A 19,429-nucleotide genomic window follows, 5' to 3' on the forward strand; every position below is an offset into this window, starting at 1 on the left:
TACCGGTGGTAGCATGTCGAGTACTTGTGTGTGTGTGTTTGTTTCCGTCAAATCACAGCTGACTTACGGCAACCCTGTAGGGTTTCCAAGGCAAGAGATGTTCAGAGGTGGTTTGCCTTTGCCTGCCTCTGGGTCACTACACTGATATTCCTTAGAGGACTCCCATTCATATATTGACCAGATCTAACCTTGCTTAGCTTCTGATGCTATCATGGGGCAAATAGCTACTCTACAGAGGCATTTCAGTCAGACAAGTGGCATAGGGGATAAGTCCCAGCCTAGATTAAATCCCTAAGCAGTGGCTACTTACCAGTTGCTACCAGTAGCAGTTGCTACTTACCAAGAAAAATATATGTTTGGGACTCTCAGATATGGACCTCCCAGATCCTTGTGTAGCTTGGCTCTCTGAGTCAGTGGGGGGAAACCAACAAGTCAAATGTTTGCAAGAAGTGAACTGACATTTTGGTAGAAGAAGAAGAAGAGAAGAGGAGATTGGATTTATACCCCGCCCTTCACTACCCAAAGGAGTCTCAGAGCGTCTTACAAACTCCTTCCCCTCCCCACAACAGACACCCTGTGAGGTAGGTGGGGCTGAGAGAGCTCTGACAGAAACCATTCTGCAGCTCTTATCAGGGTACGGCTTGCCCAAGGTCATCCAGCCAGGTGCAAGTGGAAGAGTGGGGAATCAAACCCAGTTCTCCCAGATTAGAGTCCACGCACTTAACCACTACACCAAACTGGCTCACTACTACCCAAACTGGTAGCCCCTTCTTTTAGGATTGTTTTTTTTTTAATCCCCCTAAGGGGAGTTTTTATTGAATTTTTCAAAAGACTACAAACTATAACCGAAAATTAGGAAAGGGAAACTACAACTAGGGAGAAAGGAAAGAAAGCCACTAGTAACTAAAACCCCAAGAATAGGAGATCATAACAACAGCTTATATGAATGTTATTCTTAATCGCTAGTATTACTTTGAACATAGTCGGTTATGCTAAATTATTTATCTTTTTACCCATCAATCTATCTGTTTATGAGGGGAAAGAGGTGCAGAATCTATTGTTTTGCAATGAAAGCGGGAACATAGCCAGCAGGAGTTATTACCACAAGGCCTGTGGTTAGGAAGTATATTTCTTTTCTCTTTTTCTCTGTCTTCCAGTTTCTTCTTGTACAGGCATTCAAAGCAGGAGTCGAGTATCACTGTAGACACCAGCAGCATTCACCCCAGCACAAGCTTTAATGAATCAGAGCTCACTTCATCAGATGAATGTATTCATCTGTTAGGCAGTATTTATGTTGATCGCTGCAGACAACAGGAAGGCGAGTGGAGTGTTACAGAGAGAGGCCAGGTTAAAGAAACATCCAGTCAAAAGTTCTTAGACGGTATTGTCTTACTTTCAAAATATTTCCCATTGTTAGAATACTCATTAACAGTGAATGGAACTCTCTCTTTTGTATTTTTGCACTGTGTGTGCCTGTGCCTGGAAGTCATGGTGACCTCTGGCGATTCCTACTTGGGCGGGGAGCACATTCAGAGAAATGGCTTGATGGCCTGCCTCTGGCCACCCGGCCCTGGTATTTTCTGGAGGTCTCCCATCCAAATCCTTGCCAGGATCAGCCCTGCTTAGCTTCTGAGATCTGACCAGATCAGGTTTGCCTGGGCTATCCAGGTCAGGGCCCAGTGAGTGGATCTCTTGATTAAGGTGGCAGTGGGAGAAGAACCATCTCCAGTGTTGCTCTCCCTCGTCCCAGCTGCGGCTTGGAATGTGTGGGGGAGGGCATTAAGGCACTGCCACTCTCTTCCTACAGATCCCATGCCTCAAGAGGGCACAGAGCCTCTCCTGGCTGGCATGGTCACACAGTGAGCCCCGCTGAGCAAGCAGCCCTCAGGCTCCAGCGAAGTGCATGGGGAGTCCAGACCCAGATAGGAGAGACCGCAACCCCAGACCAGCTTGCACCTAGGGTTGCCAGGTTTCCCCTGGCCACTGGTGGGGGATGGGGGTTACGTTTGCCTGTTCCAGGTTGGGAAATTCCTGGAGATTTGGGGGGTGGAGCCTGGGGAGGACAGGGACCATAGTGGGGTACGATGCCCTAGAGTCCACCTTCCAAAACCTTCCTTTTCTCCAGGAGTCTGGAGGCTGGCATCCCTAGCTGCACCTAGCCAAGGCAAGGCTCAGTGCTACAGGTGACCAAGAAGACAGGATGAAACAGCAACGGCGCCTCTGCCTCGCCCTTGCAGCCCCAGCCAGGCCTTCGGAGGGCAGCGGCGACGGCAGCAGCAGGAGGCCAGCGGCTGAGCCTGGGCGCGCTGCTCCGGCGAGTGGCGGCCCCTCCTCCCTCGCAGAGCCCGGCGGCGGCGGCGGCGGCGGCGGCTCTCAGGGCGCGCGCACGGCCGAGCCGGGCTCCGCGGGTGTCGCTAATACGTGGCGTCTGGAGCCGGAGCGTCTCAGAGCGGCGAGATGGGACCCGAGCGAGAGATCTGCGGCTAACCCGGCTGCATTTGCTCACCCGGCAAGGAAGGCACAGGAGGAGGAGGAGGAGGCGGATCAGGTAACGCCGCCGGCTCCCAAAGGGCACCCCGCTCGCGGCGGCGGCGGCGGACTGTCTTTTTTCTCTTGGACAGCCGGGTCCTCCCCAGTCGGGCCACTTTCGAACCCGAGCGGAGCGCATCGGTCTGGGACGGAGATGTCCCCGGAGGGAAAGGCAGGAGGGGGAGGCTGAGTTCACCTCGGCAAAAAAAGTGCGTTTTTCGGCTGGTGTCGACGGCGTGCGAGAACTCCGTCCGAGCAGTTTTGCGGCGCGCGCGGGGGGGGGGGGGGTGGGAAAAAAGGGGCCAGTTGTTCATAGGAGAGTGCTGCGTGCGTGCGTCGACAATTTGCGCGGCATTTTTAGTCCGGGTTTTTAAAAACCCCATTTTCTCAAGTGGGGTTTTTGGATTCCCAAGTCGCCCTTCCTGGCCTCCTCCCAAGGACATGCCGATTTGACTGAAGGCGACGCTTTCCAGACGTCGTGGCGGCCGCCGGCGCGAGGGCAAGGAGACCAAAAAGGGTTACAGGCGGGGGCGCAGGGAGCATTTGGGGAGGGGTCGGGGGGGGAAGAGTTGCCTTTTCGTGTGACCTTTTAAGGGAGTGGACGTTTGGTCTGGCCGATGGGAAAGGGCGTGTTGCGTTAAATATTATTTCTTAATTGAAGAGGAAGGATGGATTGGATGGAGAGCTGGAGCCGAGATCCTGGGATAGTTCTTTTTCTCGTTGGCTGGGGTTCAGCGCCTTGGAGAGCGCCCTGGGAAAGCTGTGAAGGGCAGGGGCTAGCCAACGCCCCCCCCCCCGCAGCCTCACGGATAACCAAACAAGCAAGGGGGTAGACTTTCCAATTTCCCGGGGGGGGCTGGGGCTGGGCCAGAGGCATTGCTTTTCGCCCCCACGAAGATTACGCCTATGCAAACAAGTCAAATGTCTAATCTTGCTTTGCCTTTCTTACCCCTCTCCCGACCATCTTCAAAGGAAACAATTCATCACCTTCTGCCTCCTCAACCTGCAGGAGTACCACCCCCTTCCCCCCCCCCCACCTCGAGACTGTAGACAGGACTCGGCAGGGAAATGTAGTCTTCCATCTGCCAATCATGTGATCAAAGCTGAGTTTTGCTCCCCTGCCCTCGCTACAAATAAAGGCTTCTGTTGATGATTTAAGGGATGACATTTCAGTGCCTTGTCGGGGATATACAGGTGTCTGCCCATTTGCTCCTTTATATTTAAGAGAAGGGTGCACGAAGTCTAACGTGTTCTTTTCCCATTGGCTTGTAAACTAATAAACAAGTGTGTGTTGCAACTTGATGTCAAGTTCTTTCACACAATCACATGAGCAGGTGACCTCTAAGCCTATAGCTTGCGTTCAAGTGAATGTGTGAACAGTGCACATCTCTCTCTCTTTGCTGCATTCACAGTAATAGATTAATTAGGCCTTATCTAGATGATTAGGAAAATGAATGTATTACAGAGGATCAAAGGACATGCTACCATTATGGGTCTGTTGCACTTTCCCACTGGATAACATATGCATAGTCTCTGCCAGGACATCTGTGAATCCTGTGCAAATGCAGTAGTACAAGCATTCGTCACAAGTACAGGTGTCACATTTATATACCACCTGTCTTCTGTCACAGTGGTCAAGGCTACAAAAGATTCCCAGGAAAAATTCCATGCAGGAATTGACCAGATGCAGACCTGCTTTGCTTTGACAAAGGGGCTGCTACCATAGTAAACACTTTTTGGTTAAGTTTTACTGGTTTACTATTTAAATGCTCTTTCTACTAATATGTAGAAGTGCAGGAGCACTTATGTGACCCTTGTTTGGGAGCTGCAGTGACAAGGCTAATATCTTCTCTGCAACTACAATCATGCTCTGCCATTTTGGAAACTCTTTTCTTTGAGCAGTTCTTTACATGTGGTGTGTTCCACTCTCACAAGGACACAGCCTAAAGGACACAACCCATAATAGCTGAATTTTTAAAAACTGGGGGACATACTTCCCTTCATTTGTCTATAAAAATAAATGCTCGCTAATGACTTTCTGAGGAAACACATGATTGAAAACAATATTTTAACAATTTTTATAACATCTTCCCAAGACAGAATGTACATTTAATCAGAATATATATTTTACAGGCCTGGTTTTGAAAAGCTGTGAACTTTCGACCTTTTCACACTTGCAGAAGCTTTAAAACAACAGGCTGATCTATCAGTTCCAGTTTTCTAATCCCCCCCCCCCCAATTCTGTGGGAACAAAATGACTGCAGTCAGCAACTTTCCGTTTCGGAAACAGGTTTTCCATTCCCAGTAGGTCTCAAATCCCATTAAAGAGCCAGTTTGGTGTAGTGGTTAAGTGCACGGACTCTAATCTGGGAGAACCGGGTTTGATTCCCCACTCCTCCACTGGCACCTGGCTGGATGACCTTGGGCAAGCTGTAGTTCTGGTCAGAGCTGTTCTTGAAAAAGAGCCGTTTCTGTCAAGAGCTCTCTGAGCCCCACCTACCTCACAGGGTGTCTGTTGTGGGGAGGGGAAGGGAAAGGAGTTTGTAAGCTGCTCTGAGACACCTTTGGGTAGTGAAGGGCAAGGTATAAATCCAGTCTCTTCTTCTCTTCTTCTAAAGTCCATGGAAAGAGTCCGTTTCTTTTTACTTCCATTGTAGTTTATGACAGGTCTATATAGGCCCCGGTCATACGGGCCAGATATCACGGGGGGGGAGGCGTGGCTAATTGCCCCAGCGCAGTTTGATCCGTGATTACGAGATCAGATGCGCCGGCGGCACACTACGGGTCCTTCCCTCGGCGCCGGCAGGTAAACAAGGGACCGGAGGGGAATGCCGCACGCGGGCGCGATCACACCACGGGAGTCTGGAGGCAGCCCGTGGCAAACGTTTACTAGTACTTTGGAGGTACTAGTTTTTTAACGTGCATTTTCGGCGGTAAGCCACAGGTGCGCTCCACTTCCCAGATGTTGGGGTGTGATCGTGCCCGGATAATCCGCCCACCATCCGTGCCTCTCCCGCGGCAACTTTGCCGTGTGACTGGGGGCATAATTCTGCTTAATATGTCCTGGCGTGTATCAAAATTAACTGCACTACAATTATGGCTAGTAGCATTTTAATTTGCTTGGACTGGAAATGATCTTCTTGATTAGAAAGTGCAGAACATCTGTTTAAGAGGGTACATGCTGGGAACCTGTGGGGGACAGAAATCCCATCCCCCCCCCAACCGCCCTCCTGCTCTCGCTCCCTCCCTCCCTCTCTCTCCCCCTCCCTCTCCCTCCCTCTCTTGCATTTCCTACTTTCTCTCTCTTCCCACCCACTTTCTCCCTCCCCTGCCCAGCTGCCATCTTCTTTCTCATGCTCTCCCCACCTTGCCACTATCTGTCTTCCTTTCCCTTCTTCCTAGCCCTTTGACCAAGAAGAATGGAGGGTGGCAGGCTTGGAGCAGAAACGTTGTCCTGGGCGCCCGGTGTTGCCATTCCTTTTCTGCCACCACCAACCTGCTGAGGGAGGGTTAGAACATGCTTTCCCCTCCTCCCTTCGCAGCATCAGGCTAAGAGTGGTGGCAAGACAGAGCAAAAGATCCCAGGACAGGATTTCTGCTCTAAGTCTGCCACTCCCCTGGTTCCCAGCTGATTGGGGTGGAAGATTCACCTCCATGTACTTCTCCCCCAGCTTTGGTGTAGAGCCAGTTTGGTGTAGTGGTTAGGAACGCGGACTCTCATCTGGGAGAACCGGGTCTGACTCCCCACTCCTCCACATGCAGCTGCTGGTGTGACCTTGGGTCAGTTACAAGTTCTCTCAGAGCTGTTCTCTCAAGGGCAGTCCGTGAAAGACCTCTCTCAGCCCTACCTCACAGGGTGTCCACTATGGGAGGGGAAGGGAAAGGAGATTGTAAGCCGCTCTGAGACTCCTTTGGATAGTGAAGGGCAGGGTATAAATCCAATATCGTCTTCTTCTTCCTCCTCACTTCTCTTGCCACCTCCTCCCTCACTGGATCAGCTTGTCCCCCTCCCCTTTAGCACCTTTCTCTAATTATGCTATGATATCCTCCCACCATCTCCCTGTACATGGTCCCACTGTGCAGCTTTCTGATCAGCATTTTGTAGCCATGTTCAGAATTACATAAGTAGATTAAAAACAGAAGAGCTCTCCTTTTTTCATATTTCCCTGCACTGATTATGATTCCTTCTCTCCCACAAAAAGGAGCCTTGTGGCTCCTTAAAGACTAACTGATTTTTATGACATAAGCTGTTCACAAAATCTTATACTGTAGTAAAGCTGTTAGTCTTTAAGTTACCACAAGACCCTTTGGTTAGCTGTCACATGGCTACCCTTGGGTTATTTCCTCCTGTTTCTCTTCCTGCATAAGGTCATTAGTAAAGAATCCCAATTACCAATTTAAAACCCAAGAAATAAGTCTAAAGATGCAATCAGTACTTTCTCCTTTAATATGGTCAACATTTAACATCTCTGTTCACAAATGTGGTCACACCTGCAACTGTATCACTGGTGTGTAATAACGCACAGCAAAACCACATAGGGCAGCCTTTGCCATGGTAACAGAAGTTGCTATGGGATTACCTACTATGCAGCTGCACGTTCCAAAGATCTGATTGTACATTCTCTTCCCTTCACGATGATCATGCTCATTACGCAAATCTAGCTGTTCTACATGAAAAGTTTCAATGGGAACTGAACAATGCTTCGATGCAAGTTAAATCTCATACAATAGAAACAATTTACTGTTTCCCCTTAGGCAGTTTTAGGAATTTTCTTTCTACCCAATAATCTCTCACAAAGAAATAATCTCTCACATGCAAATATCCTCATGTCTCTGTGTACTTCTTATCTGAGGAAGGCAAATGCCAACAGATGCCTTATTTTCCCATATTTCATCTTGCCTTTGATATTCTTCTGCTAAAATTACTAGTGTAACGATGCTGACAAGTCTTATAGTGTTGGTCCCAACACATAGAAGAAACACATTTTCAACAATGTGGTTTTAATGGACTCACTAATGATGGCCAGTGTGCAACTATGAAAGCCTGTAGAGATAGGGAAGGGTGAAATCCTTGGGAGGAATTCTGCTAGCCGGTCTTCTATTTCTGACCCTAGTATTTCCACAGAACAATGTACAAGCAATTTAAAATCCAGTCTGTTCCATAGTTCACACTACATTTTCAATTTGCAGTTTAATTTAGTTCTTGAATTACTGTTGGAGATATGTTTTTTTGCTATGGTCCCATTGCAACATGGTAGTCTTAACACTGTGTAAACACATACATTCCCCAGTACAGTAAAGGCGGCACATACAGAGAAGGGCTGTGGCTCAGATGGTCCCAGGCATTCAGATGGTCCCAGGTTGAATCCCCACATCTCCAGTTAAAACAGTCAGGTACTCAGTGATGTGAAAGACCTCTGCCTGAGACCCTGGAGAGCTCCTGCTGGTCTGAGTAGATAATACTAACCTTGATAGACCCAGGGTATGATTCCGTGTAAATCAGCTTCTTGTGTTCATCTGTACATACAGCAACAAGCAAGTGTGTATACAGGTTCTAGTGTACATGCAAGAGGGTATGGGCCTGCATGGCTTCTTGCATTTGGAATTCTACCTTCAGCAACAGGGAATGTGGATATCAGTCTGAACATTCTCCCGTAGCCAGTGAGGTGGTGCCAAAAGCAGTAAACAGTCACTGCCATTAAGAAGAAACCAAGGAAGAGATGAGGCTCACACTCTTACCAGAGGTATCAGGGGAAGGCACAGAACAATGCAGCAGTGCACAGTTGTGCATACAGACATGGCCCATTGACATCACTGGCCTGTACTGGGTTGCTGGCTTTTCAACTGATGTGAAACTCTGTGGTGCTGCTTAAGCACCCTTGCCTCTGCTGCTTCCAACAGATGCTCACTAACAGTGCGAGGATTCCCACTCTCCGTCACTACTCAGTGGTGGTGCTTTCAGCTACATTTTACTAGACACCATCGCTGGCACTAGATTGGGAAATGCATGCAGGGCCCAAGAGCTGTTTGATGCTGTTACCTACAGCAGTACCAACATCAATCAATTCAGGGGAGGGGGAATTGAATTAAGGTAGCCAACACAAACACAAAATGTCCCAACAAGAAAGGGAGGACAAGGGACTGGATGCTGTATTAGAATTAGGGAAATGTGACATTTTGAATTAATTGTTTTCTCCCCAGTGAGACACCTCTATCTCCCATTGATATTCCAACTGTCCTACCTACTCTAAAGATATCCATTGTTTCCCTGACCTGGATAGCCCAGGCAAGTCCAATCTCACCAGATCTTGGAAGCTAAGCATGGTTGACTTGCATGGGAGACTTCCTTGGAATACCAAATCAGGGGGACAGAGGCAGGCTTTTTTCAGCCACCTCTCTGAATATCCTCCAGGCTCCCAGTAAGGGTCAGTCACGACGGGTCAATGTGACTTATAGGTGCAGACACATGCACACACATACAACCCCCCCAAAAGGATATCCATTGTTGATCTGTCTCACACAGGCAGTCAACAATGTGACACTAGCATCTTGAAGGAGTCTAATAGAATACTTGTACTGGGTTATTTTCTGTTCATTTTTATTCCGTTGTACTAACTTACCACTGTAAATGAGGGCCATGATCCAAAGAGATACAAGGCAAACATGTATGCACATAATAAGGAATTCATTTACAGTCTGCCTGTTGTAGCAAAATTACACAGGCGTTGGGTAGCAGCTTAAAAGCTAACCAAATTTATTTCACCGTGCACTTTTGTAAGTCAGTGCTCACTTCCTGAGATGCAGAGAATGGTACATCTGTAGGCTTGGTTAAATACCAAAGTAGGGGATGTTGCAAGGAGAGCCTGGTGTAAAATGAGATCCAACCAATCTTCCTGCAGTAGATCTCGCTGTTGAAGAGACAGGCTCTGTTTGGGTTCTTAGGTGGCTTGTCACTTCAGCAGTAAAAGCTGCTATGACACAAAACAGCCAGCAAAGCTCTGACTGTTCTCCCAGATTGCTCACATCAGTTCTTTGTGCATAGGTTTACGCTGATTAAAACAGCTCCTCTGTGGCTGAAAACCTCTAGGATGAAGCATGAGTCATACCTCTATCAAATTTTCTGCATCCTCAGTTATGTGCCGATAACCCCTTTGTGTGATGTAGCTATGCCACATTTAGTAAGAGGTCTATACTGGTGTTAAGCTGGAGCAAAGAGGTCCATGCTGGTGTTAAGCTGGAGCAAAAAAACCAAAAGCAGGACACATCATTGGGGGGAATGACTACACATCTCAAAACGAATTGAATAGTCTCTTCTTGTTGTGGCTGTTCGTACAAACATGGACATGGGTCATCAAGTGGACTGGTACAGCACTTCTTGCACCCCTTTAGCCACATCTTCTGATTGGCACATTCTAAATTACTAGTGTCATGTCTTAAACTGCCTGCCTGTACAGCTGGCAGGCTGTAAAGGGACATGGCCATGGCATAACATTGCAATGAATTTTTACCATCGTCTGATTTGCCTATGACCTTCTGCATGCACTAGGGACTGTTGTACATAAAACAACCTGTGGTTTCTCTCTACCTAGAGAGGATGACTGTGTGTTCTTTCAGGCCTCTGGGATATTGGAACTTCTTGATTGCCCACAAGGAAAAGATAGTCCTGGGCAGAAAGAAAGAATTTCATTAAGCACTGCCATTCCTAAGGTAGTAGAGAAAATATCACGCACAGCAGGCAGGAACATAATGCACCTTAACCCAAAACCTTGACAGAAAGTAGTCCAAGGGTTTTGGGGATTGTTGTCATAGTGATAGAAACATCAGCAGCCACTGGTGTACTTGGCTCTTTCATTTTATTGCGATCTCTTTCTGGTTTGTGTATAATTTAAATGAAAAAGTTGGAGTTCTTCGCCATCACAGGTTATATATGCAGGGCAGGTATTTTGTAACTGGCTGCTGTAATCACTACACGGGAGGGAGGCTGGAAGTACAACCGGCTGCATGAAATTAAATTTAGAAACAGAGTCAAAGAGACGAAACCTTGCTTTCGAATCAATGAGTTCTATTAAAAGGAACGCAAACGCTATTTTTAGGAATTCAGGTAAAGGTTTCTAAATGCTGATGCTGTTCTTACTCATCCTTGCTTATTCACATAGCCATGCCAAATGCAAAACAGGAAGAAAGGTCAATCAATGCAGTAGAAGCATCTCAAAAATTGCTCAGAGCCATAGCGATTATAACCATTCTGTTGCATTTTAACGACAACCGTTCGGGCAATGCTGCTTCCGAGTTACATCTGCAACAGAACATGTAGCCTTGTCAAAACAATGTCATATTTCAGTTGCCAGTTAATGAGCTAGTTCAGCCTTTCAAGACTGTTGGGGGCTTCCGTTTGTAGACATTAGAGGAATGGATTTGCCTGCCTTGCAAACGTTTATTTCACAGGCCTAGTCAGTCTCCTCTGTTCTCTTGGCCTTGCTCAGCAGCAGTGCTCCAAGGCACGTAGCTTGAGATCTTTAGGCAGAGGAGCTATGAACAGGGCTGGCCACTGCGATGCAGAAAATACCGAGGGACCAACTTTCTGACACCAAGGACTTTGTGACGATGGGAAACACACGAAGGCTGCGATCACAGACACTAAATAATCCACTTTCAGTGCACTTTCCAGCTGGTTTTTATGGCTCCTCCACATTCTGATTTTCATCACTTATGTGTTCCTATTGCTTCAGAAGGGTTTTCCACCAAATTCTGTTTTGCTCTCTCTAGTAGTCCCCAGAGAGAGCAAAACACATGTGGAAAGGGGGGGACCCAAAGCGATAGGGACAAATGAGTGACAAAAATGAGAATTTGGAAGAAGAAGAGGAGGAGAACATAAGAACAATGTTGGATCACGCCAAAGGCCCATCCCGTCCAACACTCTGTATCACACAGTGGCCAGAAATACCAGTGCCATCAGGAGGTCCACCAGTGGGGCCAGGAGCAGAGTTTTGTGTTTTTATTTATCTAGAACTCACAGTTTTAGGAAAGATAAGAGATTGTTTGTTTGTTATTCAGAACCGCAAATGGGTTTACGCACCAAGAAGACAGAGCATCACTTGCCCCAGAGCCCCTATCTATACCTTGTGGCTAATAGCCACTGATGGAGGAGGAGGAGGAGAGATTAGATTTATACTCCACCCTTCACTTGGAGTCTCAAAGCAGCTTATAAACTCCTTTCCCTTCCCCTCCCCACAACAGACACCCTGTGAGGTTGGTGGGGCTGAGAGAGCTCTTTCCAGAACTGTCCTTGAGAGAACAGCTCTGACAGAACTATGGCTTGCCCAAGGTCAGTTATCAGCTGCAAGTGGAGGAGTGGGGAATCACAGATTAGAGTCCGCGCACTTAACCACTACACCAAACAGAGCTGTGAACTGGCAAAATCCAGTTGGAAAGTGCATTGAAAGTGGATTATTTAGTGTATGTGATTGCCTTCTATTGAGGCAGGGCATCTAGCCTTATAATGTCCACCCTAACTAGTGGTAGTTCTTCAGTTCCTAGGCAGGGACCATTCTCAGCCTTGTTATCTGATTTGCCTATGACCTTCTGCATGCAAATCATGCCCTCGACCACCAATGTTCCCTCTAAGCTATGAAGCCCTCTGAGCAAAAATTCTACTTTTGTGAGCTACTGGAGTGAAAGGTGTGAGCAGGTGATTTGGCTGCTGCATAAATTAGTATGCTCTGGAGCCATCCTTTGTGAGTGAAGACAAAAAGGTGTGAGCTGGAGGCTAAAAAACTGTGAGCTAGCTCACACTAACTCAGCTTAGAGGGAACACTGTCCACCACTGAGCTTTGGGATCTGCCTAAATGCCCTGTGTGGCAAGTGCAGGGGACAGTGGCAAAAAATGCGGTGTTCAGTTGTGGGAGGATATGGAGTCCTCAGAACAGGTGTGTGTCATGGATCAGAAGTAAAACACTACCCATTTAAGTATTTCATGTGCGCCATGTCATATTTAAATGTGCTCGCTATATGCATTCGCTTTTGGAACGTCCACCTTCTTGAAGCACGCTGGGCATTGACCTTACTGTCAAAGCCATAATGTTTATTTTTACCTAGGCTTTTAACTCAGAGGATTGTGTCCTTTTTAGGTGATTGTACAATCTTCTTCGTGGTCTCTGTGCATTCCACACACTGGGATTTACGCCTGCGTCGATCCCTCGTCGGAAGCCTAGAAAGCTTCAAGGATAACCTCTTCTCCACGGGGTCATCCTCCTTCCTCGCGAGCATGTCCCACTGCGCATGCTTGGAGGTGAGATAGACCCCGCCCCCACCCCAGTTCCTTTCTTACCGCCTAAGAGTCGGACGTTATTTTCAGCATCTCTCTAGATAATCTTCTCTAGCCTGAAGATAGTTCTATGGATACTGTTTTCACCATCTGCTTTGTGTATAGTATATATTTGTGTACACAATATAGCTGCCACATGAAAGCTGCTGTCTCCACTTGCCCAATTTATTTGCACCTACCAGCTCATTGTGCAGACGGGACACATTTCCCCATGCTGTTCCAGACCTTCTGTGTCTGGATAACCTTCCTAGATATTAGAGCAACAAATACAACTATTCAAAATGGCAACCATGCATTTTGGGAGTCTTGCAGTTATATGTAGTCAGAGGACCAAAATTAAAGGCCTAAAAATAACTAGAGTCCATCCTATGTTGAGATGACTGAAGCTACTTGGATCGGGAGCAGCTCTCTGAGGTCTCTGACAAAAGTCTATTCCAGTCCTTTTAAACAAGAGTCTTTTTACAGGAGGTGCTGATAACTGCAGCTGAGACTTCATTCATATCATGAGTGCAACACATGTGCTCTGTCACTGAAATATGGCTTTCTTTGCCGGAACAGTAGAGCATAAGTTGGAACCATGGCCAAACTTTCCTTAATAGCATGACTTTTTTTTATATCTGACCCTGAATTCAGACAATAACTTTCAATATGTATTGTTATGAGATGACATCTTATTAGGTGAGTGTAAAGTGACATACACTGGAACAAAAAAAACCCAGCTTTAAGTATATGCTAGTGGGATCTGAACTTGCTGAGGCTGAGAGAGAAAGAGACCATGGGGTTATAGTAGATAGCTCAATGAATGTGTCAACTAGGTAGACTATTGGTCTGATCCATCAGAATTTTCTTATGTCCTTATCAAGTATAGCTTATGAAACTTTACAGGATTCATTTGTAAATATCCCAGGATGTTCTTCAAAGTGTTAGTCATTGTCAAATCATATTGATCCTAGAGGGAACAAGCATATTCAGGGCTATTGGGACTTGTTGGGCGTAAATAGGAATGTGTATGTGGTGTTTTTATCATAGTGCATTTTTAAGCACCAACTAATATAGTAAGATAATATCTTTCATTGGATTATCTACACGGGATCTCTTCTCTAACAAAAGACCATCCTTACTTTGAAATGTCTTCTTTTGTGCGTGTGTACAGGTGTGAAGGATGAGTGCTTATGCTGATATCTGTGCTTCCAATGAGGCAAAGCAAGGCACTACGGAGAATAACTATCAGCGCTATGGAGTTCGCTCTTATCTGCATCAGTTTTACGAGGACTGCACAGCATCCATTTGGGAGTATGAGGATGATTTTCAGATCCAGAGATCACCAAGTCGGTGGAGCTCTGCATTCTGGAAGGTACAGCTATGCAATGATTGTCTGATAGCTGGACAACTTACAGTTGTCCAAAATGGTGAACAAAGCCCATCAGTTCTGTGTTCTGTGACCAGCTCCCCTTGTTTTTAAAGGCTAGGCTGGCAGCAAAACAGAAGTCTGGTGAGCCACATTTGGTCACAAGTTGGGAGGCCTAGACCACAGTCCCTGGCATGTATCCATGCACTAGTTCCTCAGACAGAATGGCATTTCAATTTGTGGCACAGGGGGAACTAATTCGCCTCCCACTGCAGATCTCCACTTTGCCCTTGATGATGTACTGGAGGATCCAGTGACACACCCTCCCCCGAACAAAATTTGAGGAGATTCCGTGGGCTGCAAGAGAGGGAAGTGGGAATATCTTATTTCATGAAATCCATGAACAAGCGACTATATAGAAAAAGAGGCGTATTACAGAAAATTAGAAACAACAAGTGAGGCATCTGCAAGGGCTTGCAGGGGGTGTCTCATTTTCCCCTTCCCTACTATTTCCTCTTCTCCCTCCTTGAAAGACCCTATAGCCTCTTCCCATTTCCTGCTTCCTTCTCTCCTTCCCACCCACCATCCAACCTACTTTTATCTGCCCCCCACATCTTCAGCTTCCCCTCCCCGTCACAGGGAATACTCTGGCCAAGTTATGTGGAGGCAGCCGAGTAAGGCCCAGTTGCGTGTGGTTGCCTAGTAATGACCCCACAGGGCATTTGTTTCTTAAAGCCACAGGAGCTGTTTATTTAGGAGATTTTAAACCCCCACCCAGTATACTGTTTTTAGATTTCAGGGTTTTTTGCAAACCTGGGGTACAGGTTTGTAGAAAGATCTGTCTTGTCTGTTCATGGCTTCAGTCTCTGGATTTAAATATCCACAGTTTTGGTCGCACTGAGAATTTGATATATTGGTAGGCCAACCTTTCAAAAGAAAAGTCTTTATTTGAGGCAATCTTGATTTTTTTTTCCTTCAGGATGAATTGACACAAACTATTGAGACAAATTTTTCCTCCCTTCTTCCCCAGTTATGGTGAATTATTCATTTAAAATGGATAACCATATTTCAAGTGAAGAATATACCTTCCTTTCACCATCAAGATATATCAATAGATTGCCCTGAATTACAATTGTGTCTGTCTGACAAGTTATACTACAGAGGGAATATGTGATTTATTCAGAAATATTATTCACCATTCTTAGATGATGATGTTAAAATGACAGGAAACACCAGACTGTACTGAGCGTACCTACAATATGTAGTTGTATGCTGAATTCGTAGATCTTGAAGTATATTAATTTAAGGAGACTTACGGGAGTGTCATGTGGCATTGGAATGTGGACTTAACGTTGTATTTATCCATACCACAACCTTTGGCACAGGTCATCCCCCACACACACACTTTTTACACTTTGGGAACTGAGATCACGCACCACATCACAGATGTGTCTCCAGAATCCATTCAGCCTAGCCTGTTTGATAGCTGCGAGAATTTTCACCTTGAAAGATTGTTAATTGTTTTATAGTTTGAAAGTTTATTTACTGTATCTTCTGTACTGCTTTATCTGGTGTACTTTATATGTTGTTAGCTGCCTCGAGTCCCATTCGGGGGAGTAGGAGCAGGATATAAATCTGATAAACAAAACAAAGAATCACATTCATGTTTGGCAGGAATTTGAATCAAAATCAATATTCAACTTCTGTTAAACTTGCTTCAGAATATTATGGGAGGTAGATATTAGAAACCTTTCTCTTTGCAGTAACACTTCTGGTTCTCAGGCTTGGGACAAGTAACTGCAGTAATTTTTCTACTTTGCTGCAATTGAACCTTATATTTGTCAAAGATCAGATCATTGAGTCATGTTGTGAATCTTGCACCCCATTTCTTTTTCACACACACCACAATATAAATAGTTGGGTTTATTTAATTTAAAATATTTATATCCTACTTTTCTGCTGATCAACGGGACTCAAAGCACTGACTGTAACGTTTTCCCAGGAACAAAGTTTGAGTCCAGTGGCCTCTTTAGGACCAACAAAATTTAATTCTGGGTATGAGCTTTCATGTGCATGCTTACTTCTTCAGGTGTGCATGCATACGAAAGCTTATACCCAGAATTAAACTTTGTTTGTTGTAAAGGTGCCACTGGACTCAAACTTTGTTCTACTGCTTCAGAACAACACAGCTACCCATCTGAATCTACTTTCCTGGGAGTAAGCCATACTGAGTGAAGTGGGACTTACTTTTGAGTAGACCTGCTTAGGATTGTTCCTCTAATGACCTCTTCCTGACTCAGCTTGAAAAGTGTTTTTGTACAAGTACATATTCTGTTTCTGCACACATCCCGGCAGAATCCTCATTGATGGTTCATGCATGGGCTATTTATGGACACAGTGAATGTGTGAAAAATCATCTGCCCACTGTAATTCAATTTGATTGCTGCCTTAAGGCACTTCTAGCATTTATGCCTGATGAATGGGATGATGACAGATTTCAGTGACATGTCATATCTGTTTAGTAACATTAAAGAATTACTAAAGCAGCTTTGTTGATTGCCAAAATGTCTTTGTTTTTTTAGGTCGGACTCATCTCTGGGACAGTGTTTATGCTGATCGGGATCATTGTTCTTATAGTAGGTTTTCTGGTGCCCCCCAAAATTGAAGCCCTGGGTGTTGAAGATTTCGTAGTGGTGGATACACGGGCTGTTCAGTTTAACAGAGCCCTTGATGTATGTAAGTTGGCAGGAGCAATTCTGTTTTGCATTGGAGGGACCACAATGGCGGCTTGCTTGTTAATGTCTGCGTTTGCCAAAAGCTACTCCAAAGAAGAAAAGTACCTACAACAGAAATTTAAAGAGCGAATAGCAGACATGAAAGCCCACACACACCCAGTCACAAAAGCCCCGGCACCTGGCGAATCCAAGATACCTGTCACTCTGTCCAAAATTCAAAATGTCCAGCCATTATCTGAAACCTGATTGTTTCCTCTTCCCCAACTTAAACTTCCTATGAATTTGAAAAGGTTAGCTTTGACTAATCTGTGTTTGCAATGTAGTATCACAGCCCTCTACACCTAGCAGGGAGAGAAGGGGATTGAAAATCTAATCCTGTAAGAATCCTGACATTGCAGGAAAGCAAAAGTTCGGCCATTACTGGTTTGAACAGAAGCATTAATGTGCTTGCAATTGTGTGAGTGGGGTGGATTGTGCTTCAGATTCACTGAATTCTTAATGACCCACAAGACCTTGCAAATCACAATTTGATTTTCTTTTTGCTTTCTATTGCCACATAATGTTTGTCCCCGTTTTACTGTGGACAGCTTAATATGCAACCTGATCAAAAACACCCAAACGTTTAAAAGTTATGTGTGCCCATGTCAGAGAACAGTGCAAGCAGAGAAAGGTTTCATATCCCCGTTTCCACCATGCTGCTGAAGAGGTAAATAGCAGTGTACACTGACAAGCAACTTGTCTGTTCAGCAGTTCCAAGTTGCTGCGGGAGAAACATAAAAGAAACGCCAAGCCAGACATGCACATAAAGGATTGCAGCCAGTGACCTTGCCCCTTTCGTAGTACAAAGGGTAGCTCATCCCCTTCGTGTCCTATCATTCCCCAGTCTTGTTGCAGAAATCTCACATCCTCCCTCCTCTTTGCAAAGAAATCCAGTATTTCCTGTCCTCTGGATTCTGAGCAGCCCATTTCCCACCCATTCATACTGCAACATCACACAGCTGTTACGTTAGTATTAAGGTATGGTGAGAAACAGCTGCCCATCTCAGCCCATTCAGCCTTGTTTTCCCTTCACATTTAATGGCAGTGGAAAATGCAATTGTAAAAACATGTGCTGCTTTTTTTGTTTGTTAAGGAAATGGATAACCAGTTAACCCAGCTACTGTTCCAGTCTTAAATCCTCATTAGGAATAGTGTGTGCACCATTATTTAGAATTTTGCTAGACATGATGTCCACTTGCACCAGGATAGGAGCTTGAAAGCCCAGTCCTCGGCTTTGTGTGCACTGTGATGTATACATAAAATACATGAGCACACACAGGGTGTCCCCCCCCCCTTCATTCACAGCAACAGAAGAAGTATTCATTCACATCAGTGCACATACATACACTGAAACTGCTGAAGAGAGAACAAAATTTGAATCCAGTGGCACCTTTAAGGCCAACAAAATTTTATTCAAAGTATATTTATTTATTTAGATTTTTAAGCTGACCTTCCCTGCAAGCAGGGCTCAGGGTAGCTTACAACAAAGGTAAATACAGTAATTAAATTAAGGTAAGTTAAATCCAGGAGTAAAATACATAATACATACGGTATATCAACAAATAAAATAATCCATTCCAAGATGGTGGAAACATTTCAGCTTCCACAACCCTCCTAGGGGGGTTGCAGAAAATGGAGGGTGTCAGTTCCATACTACGTGTCGGCCCATTGCTGTCCTCCTCAACACAGTGAAATGAAATTAAATGAAATCTCCTCAAGCCCCACTTAGAGGGGGGGAAGGTGGGGGGCAGCAGTTAGGAAGGGCCAGTCACAACCAAGATGCATAAGTAGGGCTGAAAGTGAATCAGGTGACCGGTAAGGTAAGCATCTTGGCTGTGACTGGCCCTTCCTAATGACTGGCTCCCACCGTCTTTTTGCTGTAAGTGGGACCTGAGGAGATTTCATTTCATTGGCTCTGACGAAGTGCACTTGCACACAAAAGCTTACACTTTGAATAAAACTTTGTTGGTCTTAAAGGTGCCACTGGATTCTAACTTTGTTCTGCCGCTTCAGACCAACACGGCTACCCCACCTGAATTTTGCTGAAGAGAGAATCACTGCTCCTGTGTCCACAGACATTTCCTGGGTTTGGGGAATACAGTGTCTTTGAGCATTTTAGGAATGGTCCACAGGGCATGTTTCCCATTCCCATACAAGGCTCATGCCCTCACTTGCTCCCATTAACTTCAACAGAGATTGTCCCTGGTTGAATCTTGCCGTTGTTTTCAAAACTGTGATCTTCTGCCTTCTCTACATCTGACTTCCTGACCTTAAAAGAAAATATAAAAGGTACTTCTATTTTTCTAGACAAGAGAGAAAGCTCTCCTGAGTCAGATTATAGCTGTGTTGATGCTTAACTGCAGATCTGTCCTTTCACAAGAGTTATAAATAATCTCTGTCTCAAAAGACACCATTATCTCATCCCTTTAATCTATGGATTGAAACCAGCTCTGT

The 19,429-nt window shown here is 45.5% G+C and overlaps 1 protein-coding gene across 1 annotated transcript; it reads left to right on the forward strand.

Moving 5' to 3' along the window:
• The first annotated feature begins 2,459 nt into the window (after positions 1 to 2,459).
• On the forward strand, positions 2,460 to 18,331 carry NRSN1 (neurensin 1). The gene is made up of 3 exons (XM_015414729.1): positions 2,460 to 2,548; positions 14,007 to 14,207; positions 16,784 to 18,331. Exons 2-3 carry the CDS (start codon positions 14,016 to 14,018, stop codon positions 17,180 to 17,182), a joined length of 591 nt encoding a protein of 196 aa, XP_015270215.1. The 5' UTR covers positions 2,460 to 2,548; positions 14,007 to 14,015; the 3' UTR covers positions 17,183 to 18,331.
• Positions 18,332 to 19,429: the final 1,098 nt, after the last annotated feature.

This window comes from Gekko japonicus, unplaced genomic scaffold (assembly GCF_001447785.1).
Source record: "Gekko japonicus isolate JY-2015 unplaced genomic scaffold, Gekko_japonicus_V1.1 scaffold1433, whole genome shotgun sequence".
Lineage (NCBI taxonomy): Eukaryota > Metazoa > Chordata > Lepidosauria > Squamata > Gekkonidae > Gekko > Gekko japonicus.